Source organism: Pterocles gutturalis, unplaced genomic scaffold (genome assembly GCF_000699245.1).
Source record: "Pterocles gutturalis isolate BGI_N339 unplaced genomic scaffold, ASM69924v1 scaffold1237, whole genome shotgun sequence".
In the NCBI taxonomy this organism is placed as follows: Eukaryota; Metazoa; Chordata; class Aves; order Pterocliformes; family Pteroclidae; genus Pterocles; species Pterocles gutturalis.
Window position 1 is genome coordinate 1 of NW_010107584.1, and position 21,292 is coordinate 21,292.

Consider the following 21,292-nt stretch of genomic DNA (forward strand, 5'->3'; position numbering starts at 1 on the left):
GGGGGGCGGGGGGTCCCGGTGCTGCCTTTGGAGGGGCCTGGAGGCCTGTAGGGCCCCTCGGTGGGCTCTGTGGGTCGGTTGTTTCCTGTGAGCGGCTCTTCCAGGGCCTGTGAAGGGAGAGGGAGGCTCTGGAGCAGGTTCTCAGCAGGGTGAAGTCACCCACATCAGGTCACAGCAGTGCTGGGAGTGTTTCTGGACGTCTGTCAGCAGGGAGGGTTGGCTGTAGGGCTTCAGAGCTGGGCACTGGACATACTCAGCTGCCGCTGGGTTGGGTTGAATAGACTTGAGGGGTTTCTGATTTGAGAAATTCCTTTGTGCTGTCTGTACCCTCTTCCCACTGTCAATTCCAGGCCATGCGAAAGATGCTCTGAATCTCGCCCAGATGCAAGAGCAGACCTTGCAGCTGGAACAGCAAGCAAAGCTGAAGGTACGGTGGAGCTCGTCGTTTGTTGTACAGCCAGCTCCCCTCAGGAGACCGTTGGGTTTGTGGGGGGGGTGAGTCCAAGCCTGGTGTGAGTCCAAGCCTCATTTTCTGGCTATCTGCAGAGGATGCTGAGTTTTTGTTGTTGCAGTTCAGCTTCAGCAAATCATAATTGTTTGCCTTTTTTTTTTTTAAAAAAAAGTAATTCTAGAAAGTGAAGTGCAGCTGATTTCATCTCTTCCTGGACACATTTTGTGGCTTTTTTACAACTTGCATGTTCTATGTGGTTTTGTAACTCCTACAATATCATCACTGCTTTTAGGGAATGACAACAGTTTGCTGCAGGGAGCTGTGACATAGTTGGGTGTAGCAGAGATTTCTATTTCTTTTATAAAGGAATTTGGGAATTGAGTGGTGTTTTTTTAATAAATTGTAGCTAATTTTGAAATGGCTAATTATGAGCTTGCTTACAATCATATTTTATTATCATATTTTAACTTTCTTGTGTCAGCTTTGCAGGGTACCACTCTGATTACAAACATATTTCTCGGAATATAGTTGTTACTAGCATTTCTTTATAGGGTGAGATACTGAGCTCATTTGTGATGATTATCTTTTTATCTTAATAGGAGTATGAAGCTGCCATAGAACAACTGAAGAATGATCAGATACGGGTACAAGCAGAAGAGAGACGAAAAACACTCAGTGAAGAAACAAAACAGCATCAAGCAGTAAGGGAATGAGGGGGAAGCCGTGTGATGGGAGACCTTGTTTGTGTTCTCCTTTATGGAAAAGGCAACAATGATTTAATTGTCCCTTTTGGGGGGCAGGGGAAAGGGGGTCATGGGCAACCATAGATGTGGGGCGATTCACAGACTGGATCTTCCACCCTGGCTTTGTAATGTTGAACTTGATTTGTAGTAATGTGCAGCTTTGTTGTCTCGCACTTTTGTTACCAAATTCTTGAACATCCAAAGGGACCCGTAGGAGCAGTGACTCTTATCGTGTGCTCTTCGAAATTTTCCTAAAGCAACTTTCAGGGAAGTGCTGTTGAACAACTGAGATACACTTTTTTGTGTCTAACAGCTGATGGCGTTGCAAGGTTGCAGTCTCCTGACTTATCAAGTGTATGTGTTAGCCCGGACAATGAAACGTCTCTGAAGTTATTTGGATTTCAGTCTTAAGCAGCCTGCAACACTGTTTCTCCCAAGTTTGACCTTTTAGACAGGAAAAAATACTTCCAAGAGGAGAAGTGATGCAGATCTAAGAGTTACCAGAGGCTGTGTTGTGAGCAATGTTGGTGCTTTCTGGGATGTTTTAGCCTGAGTTACTGAGGTGGCAATAATACCGAGATCAGGGAAGTGTAAGCTAGCTTTTATGCTGATAGCTCACATGGTGAGTTTTTACTATGAGAGCACAAGAAATTAGGGGGGTTGATTAATTCTAATTGATTATCTAGCTTGGGAAGATAGCTAAAACTGCTTATTTGTCTTTTATCCCGTCAGAGTTTGGACTTTGAACGGGGCGGGTTTCACAGTCATCCGCTCTGTTCATGAGTTGTCTCTTGAACGTCTAATCTTTATATTCTGTATACTCCTTTTTTTTTTTTAAGAGAGCCCAATACCAGGACAAATTGGCAAGGCAGCGCTACGATGAACAGATGCGACAACAGGTATGACAGCTTCCTTCTCTAAGAACGGGGCAGGTTTCACAGTCATCCTGTTCATGAGTTGTCTCTTGAACATCTAATCTTTATATTCTGAATACTCCTTTTTTTTTTTTTTAAGAGAGCCCAATACCAGGACAAATTGGCAAGGCAGCGCTACGATGAACAGATGCGACAACAGGTATGACAGCTTCCTTCTCTAACCCAGCTGGGGAACGTGTAGCAGCTCTAAGTCAAAGTGGTGATCTGGAGCAGTGCCCTGCGCTGCTGGCCAGGTGGCTGATGCTATGCACGGCTGCTTTCATCTGTACTGTTTGCTTGGCATCAACAGTGCTGGCCAGGAAAACAAAAGGTGGGGATTTAGGACAAAGCAGCTAGGAGTGTGGGATTGTGTGAATCTGGGAGATGGGGAGAGGAAGAATGCACTTCAACCTGAGCCTTAGCTTCTTGAGAGCACTTGTAGTACTGAAGTGTACACAAATAGCTACTTGACCAAGTTCTTACAACTTTAACACATCTTCTGCTGTCGTCTCTGCCTGTAGCAACTTGCTAATGAAGAGAATTTGAGGAAGCAGGAGGAGTCTGTACAGAAGCAGGAAGCCATGAGGCGTGGTAAGCTAGTCATTTTTCTTCAGCTAGTGACAGTGGGTGGGCAGATGAGTTCTCTGTACTGATCTTTGCCTCCTTATCCTTGTTTGATGCCCCATTAGAGTGATGTGTTACTGTCATACTGGCAAGTAAAGGGTAAATCCTGGTAGTTCTAGAACTACCAATTGGTTCTAAGATGAGTTTTAGAAGTGGCTGCACTCCCAAACGTCTGCCCTGTGGTACTTGGATTTCCCGATGAACTATCGGCATCTCCTGACAGAGCAGCTGAAATTCTGATTTTATACTGAGTCAATCTAAAATAGAACCCGTTCTGAGGAGGGAAGAGAAAATAGCTCCTGGGAGTAATGGTTGAATCTGTGTCACCTACTCTCCCTCCACTGTTTCCTGGAGAAAATAAAAGCTGAGTAGTGACATTTTAGTCTGAAACTTGCTTTGTTTCTTTTTGCTGTTATGGGATTTCCAGAATCACTGAGTTTATAGACCTCCAGTGGGGCTCTACTAGGTCACAGGTCTTAGAAATGTGAGTCGGTTCGTGTGTGACCAGGTGGGATGGGGGTCTGGTTTGCTCTGAACACAAAGGTGGGCTGTGATGTTGTCCGCACCTTCCCGCCATCTCGTGTACTCCCAGTGTTTGTCGGTATCTTTGGGGGAAGTATTGTACCAACCATGTAACAATGCTCAATGGTGAAATGCTGTAGGAGGGGCTGATTTTACTCCTGTAGTATCTGCCTGCGAACAGGCACAGGGATGTGAACGTCAAGGCAGCCTGTCCAGCATTCACATACCAGGATGGGTATGGGGTATCAAGAACCTGGGCGGCCCAGTCAAGATTTCTTGCAGTGACCCTGAAGTTAGAGGATGCTGGCTGTGAAATCCTCCTCTCATCTCCTGGGTAGTCGTTAGGTTTCTCATTCATTCTCTGTTCACATCAATCTTAATGTGTCTGTCGCAGTTCTGCGTGTCTGAAGTAACAGACCTTCCCAAATCCTCTTTGGACGGCGTTTTACAGGCCACGCAGTTTTGCTTCTCTTCCTTACAAGCAGTGCGTTACGCTGTGTGCGGTACTTGCCCAGGGTTGTCGTTCATTGTCTGTAGCATGTCACCCTTCCTGTCTGAAGGATGCTGATGAGCAGCAGCGGTGCCTTGCACTGTGTTTTTTCCCCTCTCTGTTGCTTTATCCCTTATTGTCTGGCTCATCTCTGGCTGAAGTTTGCCCTGAGCAATTTTTCTGGTAGTGAACTTCCAGACTTTTGTTTTGCAGTGTGCCATCTGGAGGCGGCCACCTAATTGGTGTGTGATCCCTCTGAGCACAGAGGGAAAATTCCTTGTCTGTCTTCTGTCCTGTTGTACTGGTTGACTGCCTTTTGGGAGAGGGTGGGAGGGAATGAAAGTCTGGAATTCTGCTGCTATGGGACCACGCACAGCTGTTGTGAAGCCAGGACAAAGCAATGTATCTCTTTCACCTGCCTGTTACGTGGAATTAAGCCAGCCCAAAAGATTGTTCTCTTTTTTCTTTTTAAAGCTACCGTAGAGCGAGAGATGGAGCTGCGGCATAAGAATGAAATGCTGCGCGTCGAGGCGGAGGCAAGAGCCCGTGCCAAGGCTGAGCGGGAGAACGCAGACATCATTCGGGAGCAGATCCGCTTAAAAGCTGCTGAACATCGCCAAACAGTGTTGGAGTCCCTCAAGTATGTGCAGGCCAGGAGAAGGGCATGGGTTGCCTTGCTGCTTTTGCAGATTTCTCCCATCATGTAGGAAACCTTGCTGTTTTATTCCTCTAAACTCTGAGGAATATCAAAAGTTAGTTTGTACACTGTTATACTCTGAACCATAGGAATTATATTAAAGAGAACCCTCTCTTTTGGTTCTCTTTCTACACTGTGATCTGAATGTCAACCAAAGACTAGTTAGACTGTTGTGAATTTTATACAGTTTTTCTAACAGATTTCTTCAAGCCTTATTTACTAAGGTTGAGACTCAATTACTCTGAAAACTCTTGAGTTCTTTCAGTTTCTGAACATATGCCATAAAAGTATAAAGCAGCCTGTCTCCAAAGGGAAACAAAAGAGCTTTAGAATTAAAGACCTTTTATTACAGTTCAGCAACAATAATGTATTAAAGAAAGAAATTGATACCATTTTAATGCCAAATGCTTTTCTGGATTTAATCCCAGATGGGGTGTAGACATCAGATGATTGTATGTTTGCCGTGCTGCTTCGTGTTTTGGTTCCCAAGTGAACCCTCAAATTAGCTTTGACTGATTCTGAAGATCATTATAAAGTTGTCTTGTAAATTGTTTAATTCAGTCTTTGAAACCCCTTTCTTTTGTCCTGCTTGCCTTGCTGTTTGCTTGCCACAGGACAGCTGGAATGCTCTTTGGGGAAGGATTCCGTGCTTTCGTAACAGACTGGGATAAAGTTACAGCCACGGTAAGATTGTGGCGTCTGTCGATAAGTTCTAGAAAAGTCTGTCTGTAAATGTCTGAACTAACTTCTTGCTCTGATATGTTTAGAAACTTTATGTGGAGTAGACCATGGGGTGAATTTGCTGCTCAGTCAGTGTTCTCTGCAGTCCTTGTTTAAGGAGACTGCTTCAGATTTTTGTGAAAATTTATTATCGTTGTCTTGGTATAGATAATTTGTTTCTCAGTGGTCTAGTAGTCCTAGTCTCTGGATCTTTAAGATTTTGCAGGACATGATCTAAGATTTGCTTTGCTGCTTATCTCACAATTTTGATGTAGCCTAGAGGGCACGTAGAGAACTGTTATGTGCGCTGAGTAAGTTGATTAAAAGCTGGACCAACATCTTATTACAAAACTTTACAGTGAGAAGCAGCATGGCTTGTTGAAGTGGACATTTTGCTTTAAGTCAGTCACCACTGTCTGTGCCACCCTCCGGTTTCATACACACAGGCAGATGCAAAAGACATTTTGCCCGAGTACGCTGGAGAGAGCAAGACGTGCTTTTAGTGGATCCTTTTGTAGTCTGTGAGCTGTACCTGGGACACCTGCGGTATCCGGAGCCTTTTGCAGATTAGTGCTCGGTGCTTTTCGCTGCTTATTCTCTTGACCCACATACCAGTTTCCTGCATTATGGTCATTTTTGCTTCTGTCAAGCTCTTGTCTTGTGAATTTGGGACATTTAGCTTAAAGGAAAAAAAAGTACATATATTTTTGGAAAGGATATAGCACAGCTGGAACTCCTATTTTTTGTTGCTTTGAAAAATGACTCTAAGGTAAGAATTTAAGAATTAGCCAGTTATTTTAGGGTTCCTCTAAATTAGCCCTGGATTTTCAGCTCTTCCTCCTTACTGTCAGGGCTCCTCTTTTCCTGTCTCTTCCTGTCCATACAACCTCAAAGGCTCTGCTCAAATATTTTTGGGTTTATTGGGGGTTTTTTTAAATGGAATTCACTTTGCTTATCGGTCAGGGATTCATTCCTTTGCTAGGTATTTAATGCTAAACAGACAGTGTAATCAGGCTGATGTGTGGAGTTGGCCTAGGGCATGTTACACACAACAGAGTTGCCTTGCTGAGTGTTTTTTCTAATCCTTCCCCCTTTTCTTTGCAGGTGGCAGGCCTCACGCTGCTGGCAGTGGGTATTTACTCTGCCAAGAATGCCACGGCAGTAGCAGGGCGATACATAGAAGCCCGTTTGGGCAAACCTTCCCTGGTGAGAGAAACCTCACGCATTTCTGTGCTGGAGGCCTTGAAGCATCCTGTCAAGGTAAGAGTTCACTTTGGTTTTGCGTTGCACTCAGCCATGAGGATGCAGAACTCCTTTTGCAGCTCTTTGTGTCAGGCAGGGCGCTGTCGATGGGTCTGTGGATAAATGTGCTATTAGAGATAGCGTAGGTGGGCTGAGCTCGTCATTTCATCTGACCTTTTTTTTTGTCCAGCTGAGTTGTCAAAACTGTGGTTGATTTCTACGTGACAGTAATTGAATTTGTCCTCTGTAGGTTGGTAAGCGTCTTACTAGCAAGGCTCAGGATGCCCTGGAAGGAGTTGTTCTCAGTGTGAGTACTCTGTTTTGTTATCTTAGTCTGTGAAGGATGACTTTGGAATCTAATTAAGAAAGGCTGTTTCCTTACGCTCCCTTCAAAAGCTGTGATTCCAGTAATTCTGGAGACAGAGCACCCTTGGGGCACTGAGAGCGTAAATAAGCTCCTGTGTTCAGTGTGACATGCGTTAAGCACTCTGTTAACCTTTTTTCCTCTGTGCAAAGCAGTTGGCAGTCCTAGCTCTGTCCTTGCCCTGCTGCAGTTTTTCACTGTAGTTAATATTCAGAGTTCCACTTGTCTCATCTGTAAAGGATTGCTGAACCTAGAGCTGCTCAGAGGCCAAAAAGCTGAAGAAGCACGTGCATGTGCCCATCTTGTGAATGGTTCTTCACTTGCTAATTAGGGCTTCTTCTGTCTGCTTGCTTCTGAATTTGATTCCTGGATAGCAGGTGAATTTAAGTGCTTCTTGAGGCTGCTGAGAGAAAATGTTCCTGCAGGAATAGCTTTCTCCCGGTATCTCTACAAATGCAGTAATGAATGTGAACATGAATGTTTGACTTCTATGAAAGAATTAGTACTGCAAAGAGTTGCTTATGTTTTGACATCTCTCTCCCAGGGCATCCAATAGGAAATGAATATTTAGGTGTTATCAGTTCTTACAGTAGCTACTACACTGCTTCCTGCACTGCTGCTTTTTCTGATAAAAGAACTGCAGCCAAGTGGACAGAAGTTAAGGCTTAAAATCTTGAGACTGTAGGAGTGCTGCCTGCTTGCTGGTACTGATCTGTGAAGCTGATAGGTGCAAGTCTCCTGGTACTTTCTTTTCCTTAAGTTTAACCCTTTTTCTTGCAGCCACAGTTAGAAGCACGTGTGAGAGACATTGCCATAGCAACAAGAAATACAAAAAAGAACAAAAGCCTATACAGGAATATTCTTATGTACGGTCCTCCCGGCACTGGAAAGACACTCTTTGCCAAGGTAAAACCCTGCCAAGGTTCTGACAACCTCTACGTTGCAGGGTGCCCTGGAAACTTCAGGGTCTGAGCACCCTCTCTAGTCTGAAATCTCTTGCTGTAGTATTGCATCAACTTTGTGTTCTTGTGTCTGTGTTGGGAGAGGAGGAAAGGGCATCCAGCCTGCTTCAGCTCTAAATTAGTACAGTCACTTGGATTTTAGAGCTAAGCGTAGGCAGAAGAGCCCTTCCATCTGGAAAAGGCACTTGGCAACTGTGGCTTATGAAATCACAACACCAGCCTGCTGTCTCGTTTCCACCTCTCTTAATTTTATGCACTTGTCTAAATAGAGTCTTTCCTGCTGTCGCTTACGAATCTCGGAGCAGAGAAGAGAGAGGTATGGTTCTGCTGTGCATATGTGCTACCAGGATGGTTTTTGCATTAATTTCAGACAGGATTTGATTTTTTTATTTGCTCTTCAGTGCTTGTGTACTAGATCTGAGGTTTCATGTGCTTGTTCAATAGTGGCAGATTTGATGTCTTGATGCAAGTTGAATTTTGTTTTTCCTCTGTCAGTGCAATAAACCTGTATCCTAATAGTTTTTGCTGCCTGTTCTGACAGTACATCACCTCGTTCAGATTTCTAAAGCCACTAGAGAGGGACTGGGAAATGGCAAGGGGATGGTGGTGGTAGCAGTGAAAGATTGGAGCGGGTAAGAAGGAAGATGTATTGCCACAAGACTAATCTTCCATCTCTGGTTCCCATTCGGAGCAATGCTAAAAGCTGCCCCTAGGTGACTAAGCAGTATTCTCTTTTCTAAGAGCATACCTACCCTCTGCAAATAAGCATGCTGATAGGACTGAACTGCTTTTATTTCCTTCCTCATCTTCTGGGGTCTTGCAGTGAAAGAGAATGCTTAATGTAACTGTTTTTTTTTTCCTTCCAGAAATTAGCGGTGCACTCGGGCATGGATTATGCCATCATGACCGGTGGCGATGTTGCCCCCATGGGGCGTGAAGGGGTTACTGCCATGCACAAACTCTTCGACTGGGCAAACACCAGTAGGAGAGGGTAAGTAGAGATTCTTCTCAATCCTGAATTTGGTTTCATGCTCAAAGAAACTCCCTGCAATGATGTAGTTCAGACTCCTGATCTCTGATTTGAATGATGCTCTTGCACAGAGGAGATAGAACTGATCAGGCATAACATCTCCTAAAGTTTTCCTAGAATGGGTGAATTCTTGGTGCTTAGTATTTAAAAGGCTGAAAGCTTTTGCTCTTCTGCTCCCTCCCTTCGTTTGCTTCAGATTTTCCAGATCACTCATAGCTTGGCTCTCTGCTGATCTCGCCAGGAGAGAGATTGCCCACCTAGAGGCTAGGACACACGGCTTTCAGAGTGATTAGTTTTCTGACAGTAGTTGTAAGGTTTGGCACAAATGGAGGTGCAACCAGGTGTTTACACTCTCTGGATATTATGTTCCCTATTGTGATTGCTCAGATTTTAGACTCTGATGGTGTTTGGATCTGGCTTCTTATTTACTTTTGAGTTTCAAGTGGAAGTAGTGAATTATAAGAAATAAAGGAGGATAAGAGGCAGACATGCTAAAGGCATTGATATTAGATAGGTGTATTTCAGTCACCTTTAAAAGTAAAATTTTATCTGCAGAAAAGCATTCCTGTTGAGGTTAAATCTTGACTCCCTGATTTTGTGAGTATGTAGTTAATTTGTTCATGTTAGTGTAAATGGATTTTTGCAGTCCAGAGGTAGCTAAGAAGTTGCTTGTCCAGCCAGCATAATAAAATTCAGTAGAGAACTTGCAGTGGGTGTCAGCTTGGGGTTTTTTGGTGCTTTTTTGATCACTGGTGTTCTGTAAATGGGGCTAACCAGTGATGTACGTGTTCTCTCATTGCTTCAGATGGACATTATCTTGCAGTGTCTGTTTTAATCCTTGCTGCATTCATCATCTAAATGTTTCTATCTCCCCTTTGAAAAAAAAATAAAAAAACTTTCAGAGTAAATGTCTTAAGGATTTCAACTCTTCAAGCTTCTCTTACCCTGAGGAGCTAGAGAAGGAAAGGTGTAAGAATTTAAGTGAGCTTAGAAAAAGAAGTTGGAAGAGATACAAGGACACTCAACTGGATGAAGACTGCTGGATGCTTCCACTAAAGAATTCTTTCACAGCACTGCCTGGGTCTGAATTTATTTTCTATCCTGATAAAAACTTCGGTGCATTTGAACTTCATACAGTTCAGATAGGCATGAGAGTCGTGATCAAAGGTTACGTGTGTCTATTATATACATCACTATTGTAACCTCCAGTGACATTCAAGTATTTAAGCAGATTTTATTTTGGATATCCAGCAATGTTAGCTGTTAGCACTGTGTTGCCTTCATTAGCTGAAAGCCGCTGTGATGGAAGACATTTCTCTGCAGAGACTGTAGCTGGGAATATTTTCAGAAAAACTGCAGTTGACTAAAAGATGTTAATAGGCCCCAAAATCCCTCAGAAGAAAGCTGCTTTTGAAGCTAGGCAAGAAGGTAACACAAGCTGTGACAGCTTTATGAGCAACTTGGTTCTGTTATTGGTAAACATCTCTGTACACTTTTTCTCTGGGGAAGAACGCTGCCCTTGGGTTATAAGTGAATTTATTTTTGTGAATTATTCATTGACTTTATTAATTCACTTCTCCACAGGTCGTAAAACCATGATGTTATTGCTAGTGTGGTTTGGAAAGGAAAAACCCAATAAAATAACAAAGCAAGTTGCAGGGGAGGACTATGGTTTCAGGTTTTCAGAATAGTACAAGGAAGAAAAATGGCAGGAAGATGCCATTGCCGCTAAGATTTCTTGTATGCTTGCGTACCTGCCTTGTACCCTTGCACACATTTTGCTAAATAGGACAGAATGTTAGAATATTGCCTTAAGAAATTAATTTGCTTGTGTGATCCTTTGGGCTTACAGCTGGTCACGGTTATGGGTGCCTGGTAGCGGGACAGAACCCTTGAGCCGTTGGAGCCTCACTTACCTGTCTCCTGTTACTGTGTAGTGCTTTCTTTTTACAGCCTCTTGCTGTTTGTGGATGAAGCGGATGCATTTCTGCGGAAGAGGGCAACAGTAAGTGCTTTCTTTATGTCCATGATCAGTGCATGCTGCAGAGTTAGCCAGCAGCCTTCGTGTCTAACCTGATTAGCTAGCTTCAGCAGGGAAAAGATTAAAGCTGGCAGGAGCCTTACTCCTCACCTAATGAAGTGATGCAGAGACAAGAAATTGGTGTCCTGCAGCTGAATGGAATGAGCATCTCAAGACTGCCTTGAGAATTCCTCCCTGCAAGAGATGGGTGACATCATCTTTTTGGAGGTTTTGCAGGTGACTTGGCAGTAGGAAGGAAAGAGGCACATCTTGAAAACAAAAGAAGATTGTTCACACTGCAGAGCTGGTACCCTGCAGGGTTTTGGTTTTGTCCCAGCAGATATTTATCTTGGGAGAGGTTTTCATAACAGAACTGCTTTTCACTACGTGAACAAAGCCACACTAGCAGCTTCCCCTGGACAAATGATTTATGTTTTCAAAGTCAGTCACCATATTGTACACTGAATCTGGACCTGCTACATGAACGTCAAAGCTCTATTTAAAGAGCTATCCCTAGAAAATTACTTTGAATGTATAAGTGAATCCTTTGCTGTGGTTTACTTTCCTGTAAATATTTTATTGGATTTCCCATGTAAGATAAAAAAAAAAAGACACCTGGGCCAATAGTTAGAGCCTTGCATTTGAAATCCAGAGAATCTCTGACTGACTGGGTAAATATTTAATCTCTCTGCCAGAAGCTTTAATTCCTAACCCTTTTCCTGGGTATAGGAAAGGAGCAAAAATTGCTCCTTTTTTTTTCAAGGTATTACAGTGCTTTGGAGTCTACTGTAATGCATATGCTTGACAATAATGGAACTCACTTTTGTCAATAATTCTCCTTAAATCTGTGACCTGTCTTAAGTCCCCAAGCAGCTGATATTCCTTTGAATTTCATTTTTGCAGGAGAAAATCAGTGAAGATCTCAGAGCAACTTTAAATGCTCAGTCCTTACAGCAGCTAGTATCTCCCTGAACTGGGGAAAGCCTGTGAAGAGAAACGGAGGAATCCCAGCGCTGTCTCCTTCATGGCTGCTAATAGATTTGCTAAACACGGATGATTGCAGGGCTGACCTGACAGCTGTGTGTGAATTTCACTGCCAATCCATCCATGCTTACTTTGCCACGTTAATGTTAACTTCCCGCAGAGCATGCCTTAGTTTAACAAAAGCCATTTCCTGGCTATGTAATAAATAGATGACCTTTCCTCGGCTTTTTTCAAATACTCTTTGATTTGATTTTTTTTTTGGTATGTGTGTGAACTTAGTTGTTAAACTTATTTTTTAAAGAAATTGAACAAACAAGAAGAGTTGTCTCTGTATGTTAGAATATGAGTTTCTCAGTGATGAGCTCCTAGGTGATCTCTAGAAACGTCTTCTGCTCTGTACTTGGAAAGATGATAAAGATGTTTAGGTGGAACTGCAGAGCTTTTAAGAATAAGAGTGAATGTTTTAGCTTTAGGTAGTTCTCCCTTTTTCTAGGAAATAGTCCTTTTTAGCCTTGCAATGTCAACTTTTGCTGGATCCACAGCAATTAATCTTTTTGACTGGATGTATAATTGCACTGCAAGGCAGTGACTGGCAGGGGGTGGTGAGGGGATGGTTCTTTCCCCTGATGTTAAATTAAATTGCTGTAGCAGAGCTCTGGGCGTGCTGGTAGGTGCTGTGCCTCCACTCAAAACAGTTGGGCTGTCATTTTGTCAGATGTTTAATTCAACCCTAATTTAAACTGTGAGCCGTTCTAGGAGACTGAACGTGTCCTTGTGATTCATGCACTGCTTTTTACTTCTGAACAGCCTGATTGCTGCTTTGGGCAATGAGTCCTGTATCCATGAATGGGAGTTCACTTGAATAAGTGTAACAGTGCATGTAAATCCAGCTGCTCTGAGACACTGAGGAGTGCTGTGACTTTACCAACCAAGTACTGAGCATTGTGAATTGCTGGCTTAAGCTTCCCAAAGAACCTTCTGCATCTTCTTGACGGATAGCTGACTGTGCCTGCATCTCTTTTTCTCTTGCTCATTAGTGTCACAAATGAGCAAAGCCTGAATACAGGTTGCACATCCATCCTTTATCCAGGCTGTGTTTCTGCAGGGGTTTGGGGGAAGTCCTTATCGGTAGAATAGTGCCTGTTTGGTGACGTTATCTTCAGAAATGACGGCAAAGAACACAGCCCCCTGTAGACTAGAAATTAAATAGACTGCAAAAACATCGATGTTCAGTAGCTGTGGTTAAAAGCCCATTGCAAGTTATAATGCACTATTAAGCTGGTAACATCAATTAAAGCATTAAAGTAGAATTGGCATGGGGAAGAAGCGTCATTCCAAAGCAAAAGAAAGGGCTTCTGGCTTCAGAATGCAGCGGGAGAGAGCAGGACCTGGAAGCTGGCGCATCTGTACGGTGGTGCAAAGCTTGGTAAAACAAACCACCGTTGGTTTATGGTACCCGTTCGGAATGCCTCTCTGCGCATGTTAGACTTGGTAGCAGGATGGTATTGTCAGACTTGCTTGAAGGAAACAAGTCAACTTTTACCAGCTGCTGAAGAATGACCTCCCTGTGCACAGACCCAGCAGTGTCCATACACAGACCTAGAGACCGGGGCACTCCCCTTATTCTTAGGCCAGGATGAGTCCATTCAGTGCTCTGCAGCTTTCAGTCTGGCAGCCATTCGTACCTTCAAAGCAGGACTAAGAGAGCCCCTCATGGTTCTAAGGTGCTGTGCAGTTAGCAGCTTAAAGTCAGTTCCCCAAACTGAGATTTAAACTGGAGACATGTGCCAAAGAACATCTCTCCGTGTTGTCCAGCCTTGTTCCAAGGTTTCGGATTCAGAGGTCTCTGGGAGGTTGTACTCGTGCTAAATGTTTGTGCCATTCCTAACTCGAGGGAAATTGAGGGTCAAGTGATAACTTAGGCTTCTGTGGTAAGGCCAGACTGGGGAAGGCTGATACAGGAAGGCTGAGTACCGAGTTAAATGCATTTCAGTTCTAAACAGTTTAAACTGCGCTGTGTTTTAGTATGTCACTTGAGATGTTGTTACAAAGCTGTTTCTAAGGAATCTTCAGAGATGTCAGATGATGAAAGGTCTCTGATACCGCCTGTGCCAGTTCCCAATGTTCAGACTGTTTCATTGATTTTTATTTTTGAGCTTTTTTTTTTCTCTCTTGTTTCATACTTCCAGGTTTATGCTTGTTTTAGCAAGCAACCAGCCTGAGCAGTTTGATTGGGCTATCAATGACCGAATAGATGAAATGGTGAACTTTGATCTGCCCCAGCTAGAAGAACGGGAGCGGCTTGTGAGAATGTATTTTGATAAGCATGTCTTGAAGCCAGCCACAGAGGGTAAACAGTGAGTATCCCTGCAGAACTCTCCCACCGTATAGGATTCTCTTTCCTTTCTTCTTGTGCTTCTCCTTTTCTGTGTATTCTGTCACACTGTCTATAGATCCCCTTTAAACAAATGGTACAGATAAGAGTTGGAGAGATGCCTCTTGCTATCCTGTTAGGGGATGAGGTGCCATCCTAGAATTTCAAGCCATGGTTTGTTGTGTACTTAAAATTTAGGAGACTGGAGGCAATAATGCAACTAGGAGCTCTGTTGGAACTCCTCCTATCCAAGCACTTGTCCTTGCTTGGCTTAACAGAGACAACTCAGACCAAGTGACTTGTTTCCTAGTATTCTGTGCAGTTGTGCACTTTTTTGGTCTTAATCCAGGTACACATCTTTCTTTCTGCCACAAAATCAGGTTTTCTGGGCCCAGGAGAACAGCTTTTGTACTCAGGCTGGATCTTGCTACAGAGATTGATCTGATCTTTGATTTCATTTTAAGTGTTGCTCTTTACAGAGCCCACCTCTACTCCCTCACCCTCCTGTCATGTGGCCACATGCAAACTAATCCTTGTCCTTCTGCTTTGTAGACGTTTGAAGCTGGCCCAGTTTGACTATGGGAAGAAGTGCTCGGAGATTGCCAGGCTGACAGAGGGCATGTCTGGCCGAGAGATCTCTCAGCTTGCTGTGGCGTGGCAGGTACGTAGGGCTTGTGTCCCTGGGCTTCGTGGTCTGTTTCCCCTTTCTGGCAGGTTTGAGTGTTTGGTGTTGGAGTCTCAAACTTTGGAAGTTTCATGATGTCCATACAGTAATACTAGAATGCTGCTAGCTCTAGGGTGGGCGTCAAAATGTCAGCATAATTCCTCATTTCATAAACAGGAATAGTTTTTATAATCACTCATGGGAAATCCCTTACTGAATTTAAGCAAAGCAAGTGGCTTAGGAAGGGGTTTGAGCAGATCATGCTGGCCATTGCTCGAGTTCCAGCTCAAGAAGCTCGGCAGGGGAGATGCCTGTGTTGTGGCCCATGGGTATGGCGTTACCAGGACACGAAAACATCCTCCTGCCTGCTTTGTTCTAAACACATTTTTAGTGCAATTTGAGTAACTGAAGGAACAAAGCTAACTGGAAAATGGAGCTGAAAAGACTGGGTACTTCTACATGCATGTTACCTGTGTTGGAGTGCCATTCACATGCTCGACAACTTTTCGGCATTTTTTTTTTATCATTATAAAGACCTGGGGTGCTTGTCTTAAACTGAGTGATTAGGGAGAGAAAGCAGACCACTAATTGTCTAATTAATTGTCTACTAATTGTAGAATTTCTTTATTTCTCTTCATTTAGAAGAGAACCCCCTTGCCCGTGTATGTGAAAGGCTTTGCTGCCAGGCATTTCCTGTAATAAAAAGTTGTGATAAATGATGCTCGCTTTTTATCAGCTTTGCTTTTTATCACCCCTTATCTCTAGCCTGTCATTACTCCTCGGGAATGACCTCAGCTTTTATCATTTATCCTTTAAATGATCTTGAAGGAAGGGAAAGGTGAGGATGACTAATTCCTTAGTGGTGTTGCCCGGAGCATTTTTAAAAATGTACCTCATAGCGCTAGAACTAATAGCAAGGTTCTGGGTAAAATTGCAGCAGAAGGTTACATTCTTCTCTGCTGTCATAAAACAGTAAAAGGGCTTAAAAAAAAAAAGATGCAGGAGAAACTGGGCAAAAAAAAATGTTGTTTTGATATGTTTGATGTGTTTATGCCAAGTTTGGCTCACTGACTTTCGACTTGGTAAAACCAAACGCAGGTGTTAACTAGGTAAAATATTGAGCGTAGGGTACCTAACCCAAGCTGATCCCTTGAACAGCATTGGTATTTGGGGGCCTGGCTCAGCGCTAACAGGTAGGTTGTTGTGGGTAGTGTTGTAGCTGATAGGATGCGCTCTCCAATCAGCGAAGGGTTACGGCTGCTGTTTGACAAGCAGTGTTAGTCCTGCCTGCTATTCCTGCCTTCCTGCTCTCCTTCCCCCAATGCTGGTACACCTCTCTGCGTGGCTGTGCTCTGAACTGGGTCAGGGAGCTGATCAGAACTAAAAATAGCTTGGCAAGGCACGGTAACTGCATAGCTGCACTTGTCCTGGCACATCTGAGGATGGATCGGGGAGGTAGGGGCTATATGAGTGAGCATAACCGCCTCAAAATGCTCATCAGGCTTTCCTGGGCTGGATGCAGCAGCTGTACGATAGGTATGTACTACAGGTAGGACTGTTAACTCTTGAACCGTTGGTCTTCTAAACTCCCATATAACTGAACTTCTGATTCAGGATTCTGTGTGCCAAAGATGGTTCATGTGGGAAATAACCTGATGTGAGCAGCACCTTTTGAACACACACTTGAATTTTAATCGGTTTTGCAAACTGGAACATGATGGTATGATGTGCCTTGGATGTGGGGAGCTGTCAGGAAGCTACAAGAGGGCTTAACCTGAGGATTTAGGGAGCTTCTTCTGAGTTAAGGTGAATGTCTGGACTTCCCACTCAGTTCCCTACTTGCAGTTGCTTTTTTTTCCCTTCTTTCCACCCAAAACATGTCAAGTTAACAACACAGGCAGGAAGAGTTTGAGACAATGTACAAGTTGAGAAGATGAAGAGCCAAGAAAAGGAAAAAACAAGGCATCTGTCCTCACAGTTCTGTTTCTGATCTTAGTGACACCTTCCAGGGCTGGTAAACAGCAGATGTCACGAGCCTACTGCTCTTCAGAAGTCCTCAAAGCAGACTTGAAACAACTGCTTCTCGAGACATTTAAGTTTCCAACATTTTTCTAGACAGGCTCATCACACCAGCTGCTGAAATGCAATGTGCCCAAGGTCTTTGTTTAATAAATAAATTCAATTGACCCCTTCTAGGGAAGATGACACCACAAAGCCCCAGTGACAACTGCCAGTTGTGAGTGCTGGAGCACAGAGCTGGATGGGAGCATTTTGGTTGCCTTTTGTTTTCAGCTCCTTTGCATTGTGCCCTGATGTGATTTGGAGCTAATCCTCGGTGTGTAGGCTTAATTGCAACGTGCCTGTCACTTAATTCACCTCAGCTTTGTATATGCATTCTGTTAATTAGTTTATTCCTCCAACAGTTACTTGCAGCGTTGCTGTCTGTATGCGTTACACCTCTGTAGACATGTTTTAGAACAAAACCTTAACCAGGGACTGGTCAATGGAGACAAATGCAGAGGGAGCAGACTGGCAGGCTTAATCTATGGTGAAGTGTTGCTCTGCTCCACAGGGTCTGTCCTACTGCCTCCAGCCGACAGAAGCCTTGTTGCTTGCAATTCTGTGTCATCGAATAGATAACAGGACTAGAATCAAATCACCCGTGAAGCACAGGTGGTACTAGGAAAGGCAGTGAGGGATCTGCATTGCTGCTCCTGCTTCCATCCCTGAATCTGCAGAAGTGCTGGAGGACATGGACAGGGAGCACAGGAAGGTTTTTATCATGGACTTGATGGAGTTTTGAGATGCTGGGATCCTCATCAGCTCTGCTTAGCTTGCCCTGGAGCCATCTCTCATGGCCAGAACTGAGCCTCAGAGATGGTTTGGGGAAAAGTGAAGTTTGAGACAGTAAGAGAAGAAACCATCCGAGCTGTCAGCTCTTAGCCAGAGTGACCCAGAGCAGCAGCGTGTGGCCGCTCTGCTGTCCCATGGAAATGTTTTTGGAGTGCTCTGACAATATTGCTTTTAACATCTCAGTTAAACTAGAAGCCTAAGTAATAGCTGCAACTTTCATAAGCTTAATTCCACTATAAACTGGCCTTGAAATTGATCGTCTTGTCATTTACATGAAGTTCTGCTTCACTGTTGTTTCAGTCTGGCTCAGTTTGTCCTGAATTTACTAAACAGAGAAAAATAAGCTGCAGAAAAGCAGAGAGTGTAACCTCTAGCGCTGGCAAAATATATTGCTGTCTGGCACAGCTAATGGTCTGCACGCTACACATCCATTTTAATGTCTTCTGCAGGAGCCTGAGCGTTCCCTTCTGTCGTTCTGTCCCCTTAGCTCATCTTTTATCAGTAGAGCACGGATTAGATGCATTTACACACTTCAAAATTCCCTTCAGATCTTTTTATAGTGATGTGCAGACTGTTTAGTCCCGCACCCCTTGAACACATTGACATGCTTTAGATAAAATGTCAGAAAAGCAACCTTTCGCTCTCCCGAGCTGTAACCTCTGGGAAATTGTTTTGGCAACACTTCAGGAGAATTCCCAGGAGTTTTATATCCCAGAGTTAACGATAGAGGCGAGCTTCCTGTCATTTCCTTGCCTTTTGTGCCACTGACATAAATGCCTTTTTGCTCCCTTAATGTTAAAACATGTTTGCTCCTTAATGATGCTTAAAAAAATAAGATAAATCGTCTGCCTGACCGAGGTATGGGAAGAATTTAATGTTCTGATAGTGGGCAGAGCTGTGGGGGGTGTGCTTGTGTTTTGGGGTTTTTTTCTGGTGGACTGTTTTAATTATAAATGTGATGCAAAGAATACAGATCAGTCTGGCCAAGTTAAAATAAACCATGGCTCTTGGCTGAAATGAAACATGAGGTCACCTGGGCTGGGCTCGTTATCTGTGCTCCATCCCTCTGCTTCCCTCCCCAAACGCTTTGTTTGCAGATCATTTCGTGATTGGATTCGAGCTGTAAAACATGAATAGCTGCACTGGAGAAAAGGGGTTAAAATGTGTCCATGCAGAAGGCAGAGGTATGAATAGAAATGAAGCGCAGCACAGTTTCTGCGTGTGCGCGAGCTACTCCTGGAAGGGACAGCTGCTTCTCCCATTTGCTTTCTCGACAGCCAGGGCCTGGGGCTTGCTATAAATAGAAAGTCATTGAGAAAATCACCAGAGCGTGAACTGCACAGCTTTGCAGGAGTTTCCACAGTCGAATTTATGGTCTATGCGGTGGCAGGGAGGAAGGGAAGACATCCTCTCTGTTCTGCGGAGGCACATAACGCGCAGCCCGGGAAGGCACACACTGCATGTGAAACCAGCAGCTCTCCTGGCTGGAGGGCTGCGCTGACAAAAGGAGCTGGCTGCTTTTAGCTTTAACTCTCTGGTCGTGTCCTGCAAAAAAAAAATACAAATAAAGAGGAGGCTGGCTTGGTTATGGGGGTGACTTGGAGAGTATGTTTCAGCTGAGCAGAACATCTCCACCGTGTCCCTTTTATGGTGGAGAGAAGACAGGTCACGTTGCGGTGCGTGTTGTATAAATATTGGTGGCAGCAGGCGGGTTCTGGAAAGGGTGCTCTGCTGGTGTTTGCCAAAATAACTGCCTGGCTGTGCTCAGGATGCTCTGTTGTTGAATACAAAGGACAAGTGCCTTTATGCAAAGTGAATTCTCTCTTTGCAGACCTTCCGTTCCTCTGCGCTTGCTCCTCGCCTGCAGCCTGTGTTTACTCCAAGCACAAGCATTAGCCTGACTTGTCACTCTGCCCTAAGGAAGGATTACAAAGGTTTTGCAAGGGAAGAATCTGGTTTGATGCTTCTCGCAGTGAAAACCAGCGCCTGCCAGCTCTGCGGTCCCATGTGGCTTTTTTTGGGGGATGTGAGAGGCTGGAGGGGGTCCCACCCGGGTGAGTGTCGGGCTCCCTTGCTAGCGGAGCTGTACACGGAGCCACAGCGCTGGGGGGCTCGCAGGAGCGCTTGCACGGGGAATAGCCACATTTAGAAACCTGCAGCTTGGGGTTGCTGTGTTTCCTTGGAGATGGGCTGTACAGGAACGGTGTAAGCGTCCTCGCCTGCCTTGGAGGGTACGCCTGCCTGTGTTGGCATCTGCAAAATGTCCATCGGTGGTGGCCTCGCTGTCCCGCAGGTTTGGATGACAGTGACAGTCCTTCTGCTGCAGCCGAAGGGAAACGGCACGTGCTCCTGTTTCCCTTAAACCACCACTGGGAATCCTGTGGGCTGCTTGGCAAGGATGGCAGGAGTTTTCAGCCCTTTCTGCAAGGAACTAGGATCAGTTTTGTACTGCCTGTCAAAGCAGCAACAGGACCAAGGGGTAATTTACCAAGACAGGAGGTGGGGGATGAGTGGAGGAGGGGGAAGGGGAAGGTCCCACAGGCAGGTGAGCATGGGACCAGCACTGCTTTTAGCTCTCCTGTGGGAGCATTTAAAACATTTCTTGTTGTTTGGCTGGAGCCATTCCATCGCCGTATGCACCCATTGCTCTTTACCTCCTTGGCTTTCCCCACGCAGCACTTTCAGAGGAGGAGAAGAGTTGGAACGAGCCAAGCATGCCGGCAGCGCTGCGTTCAGCACCGTGAACCTGCGGCATTGCCTCTTCTGAAGGCAAAGATGTTGGAGAAGAAAACAGAAGAGAGACCAGTCTCAGATCTTCACTGATCTTAGGAATTTCCATCCCTAACTCACGTCTCCTCTCCTTTTGCCCCTCCAGGCTGCAGCTTACGCCTCAGAGGACGGTGTTCTGACAGAGGCCATGATCGATGCCCGGGTGGCTGATGCCGTGCGGCAACACAAACAGAAGATGGAGTGGCTGAAAACGGAGGGGGCTGAAGGGAGCAAAGCCACAAACCCACTCCTGCCTTCCCCCCAAGGAACACCGGTGTGAGATGTCTGCAGGCTCCAGACCAGCACGGGTGGGGAACTGGGGGTGAGAGACGGCTGGGAGGGTTTCATGGAATCATGTGTTGAGAGAAATGTGTCCATTGGTGCAAGAGAGGGGGTATTGCCTTGGTCTGCCTTTGATTTCATGGTTTTAGAGTGCACCAGAAAAATAATTGTTAAATAAGGCAGAAGCAACTGTATTAAAGGACCCCCTTGCTGAAATACCCCCGACTCTGTTGCTCTGTGTGGCCTGTCCTGCTGGAGAGCCCCAGACTCCAAATCCTTTCCAGCCATTTGGCGCTGTTCTGGAGTGTCCAGTGACATGGACCTGTGGGAACCCAGCCTCTCCGAGCCTGCTGCTCCCGTATATGGAACTTGGCAGGGTTTACGCTCCAGCAGAGCTATTTCTCCTGTTTTTGCCACAGATCCACCTTGCTCCCATCTCTGTAGCCATCACTTCTTGCTCTCTTGTCGTCCTTTCCCAGACTGAGGGTGGGCTTTGGGTTGGAGGTGTGTTAGGCGGGGGTCACAGCTGCAGCTGGTTAGCTGGAGCCAGCACTGGAGATACTGGGCAGCCCGTGGGACACTGCTGA

At 44.9% G+C, this 21,292-nt stretch overlaps 1 protein-coding gene across 1 annotated transcript; it reads left to right on the top strand.

The window, feature by feature from the left end:
• The first annotated feature begins 356 nt into the window (after nucleotides 1-356).
• Nucleotides 357-20,703, top strand: ATAD3A (ATPase family, AAA domain containing 3A). The gene is made up of 15 exons (XM_010088136.1): nucleotides 357-427; nucleotides 1,051-1,152; nucleotides 2,034-2,093; nucleotides 2,630-2,699; nucleotides 4,219-4,384; nucleotides 5,056-5,125; nucleotides 6,266-6,421; nucleotides 6,654-6,710; nucleotides 7,548-7,673; nucleotides 8,596-8,720; nucleotides 10,713-10,764; nucleotides 11,683-11,723; nucleotides 13,920-14,120; nucleotides 14,690-14,798; nucleotides 20,530-20,703. Exons 1-15 carry the CDS (start codon nucleotides 383-385, stop codon nucleotides 20,701-20,703), a joined length of 1,554 nt encoding a protein of 517 aa, XP_010086438.1. The 5' UTR covers nucleotides 357-382.
• Nucleotides 20,704-21,292: the final 589 nt, after the last annotated feature.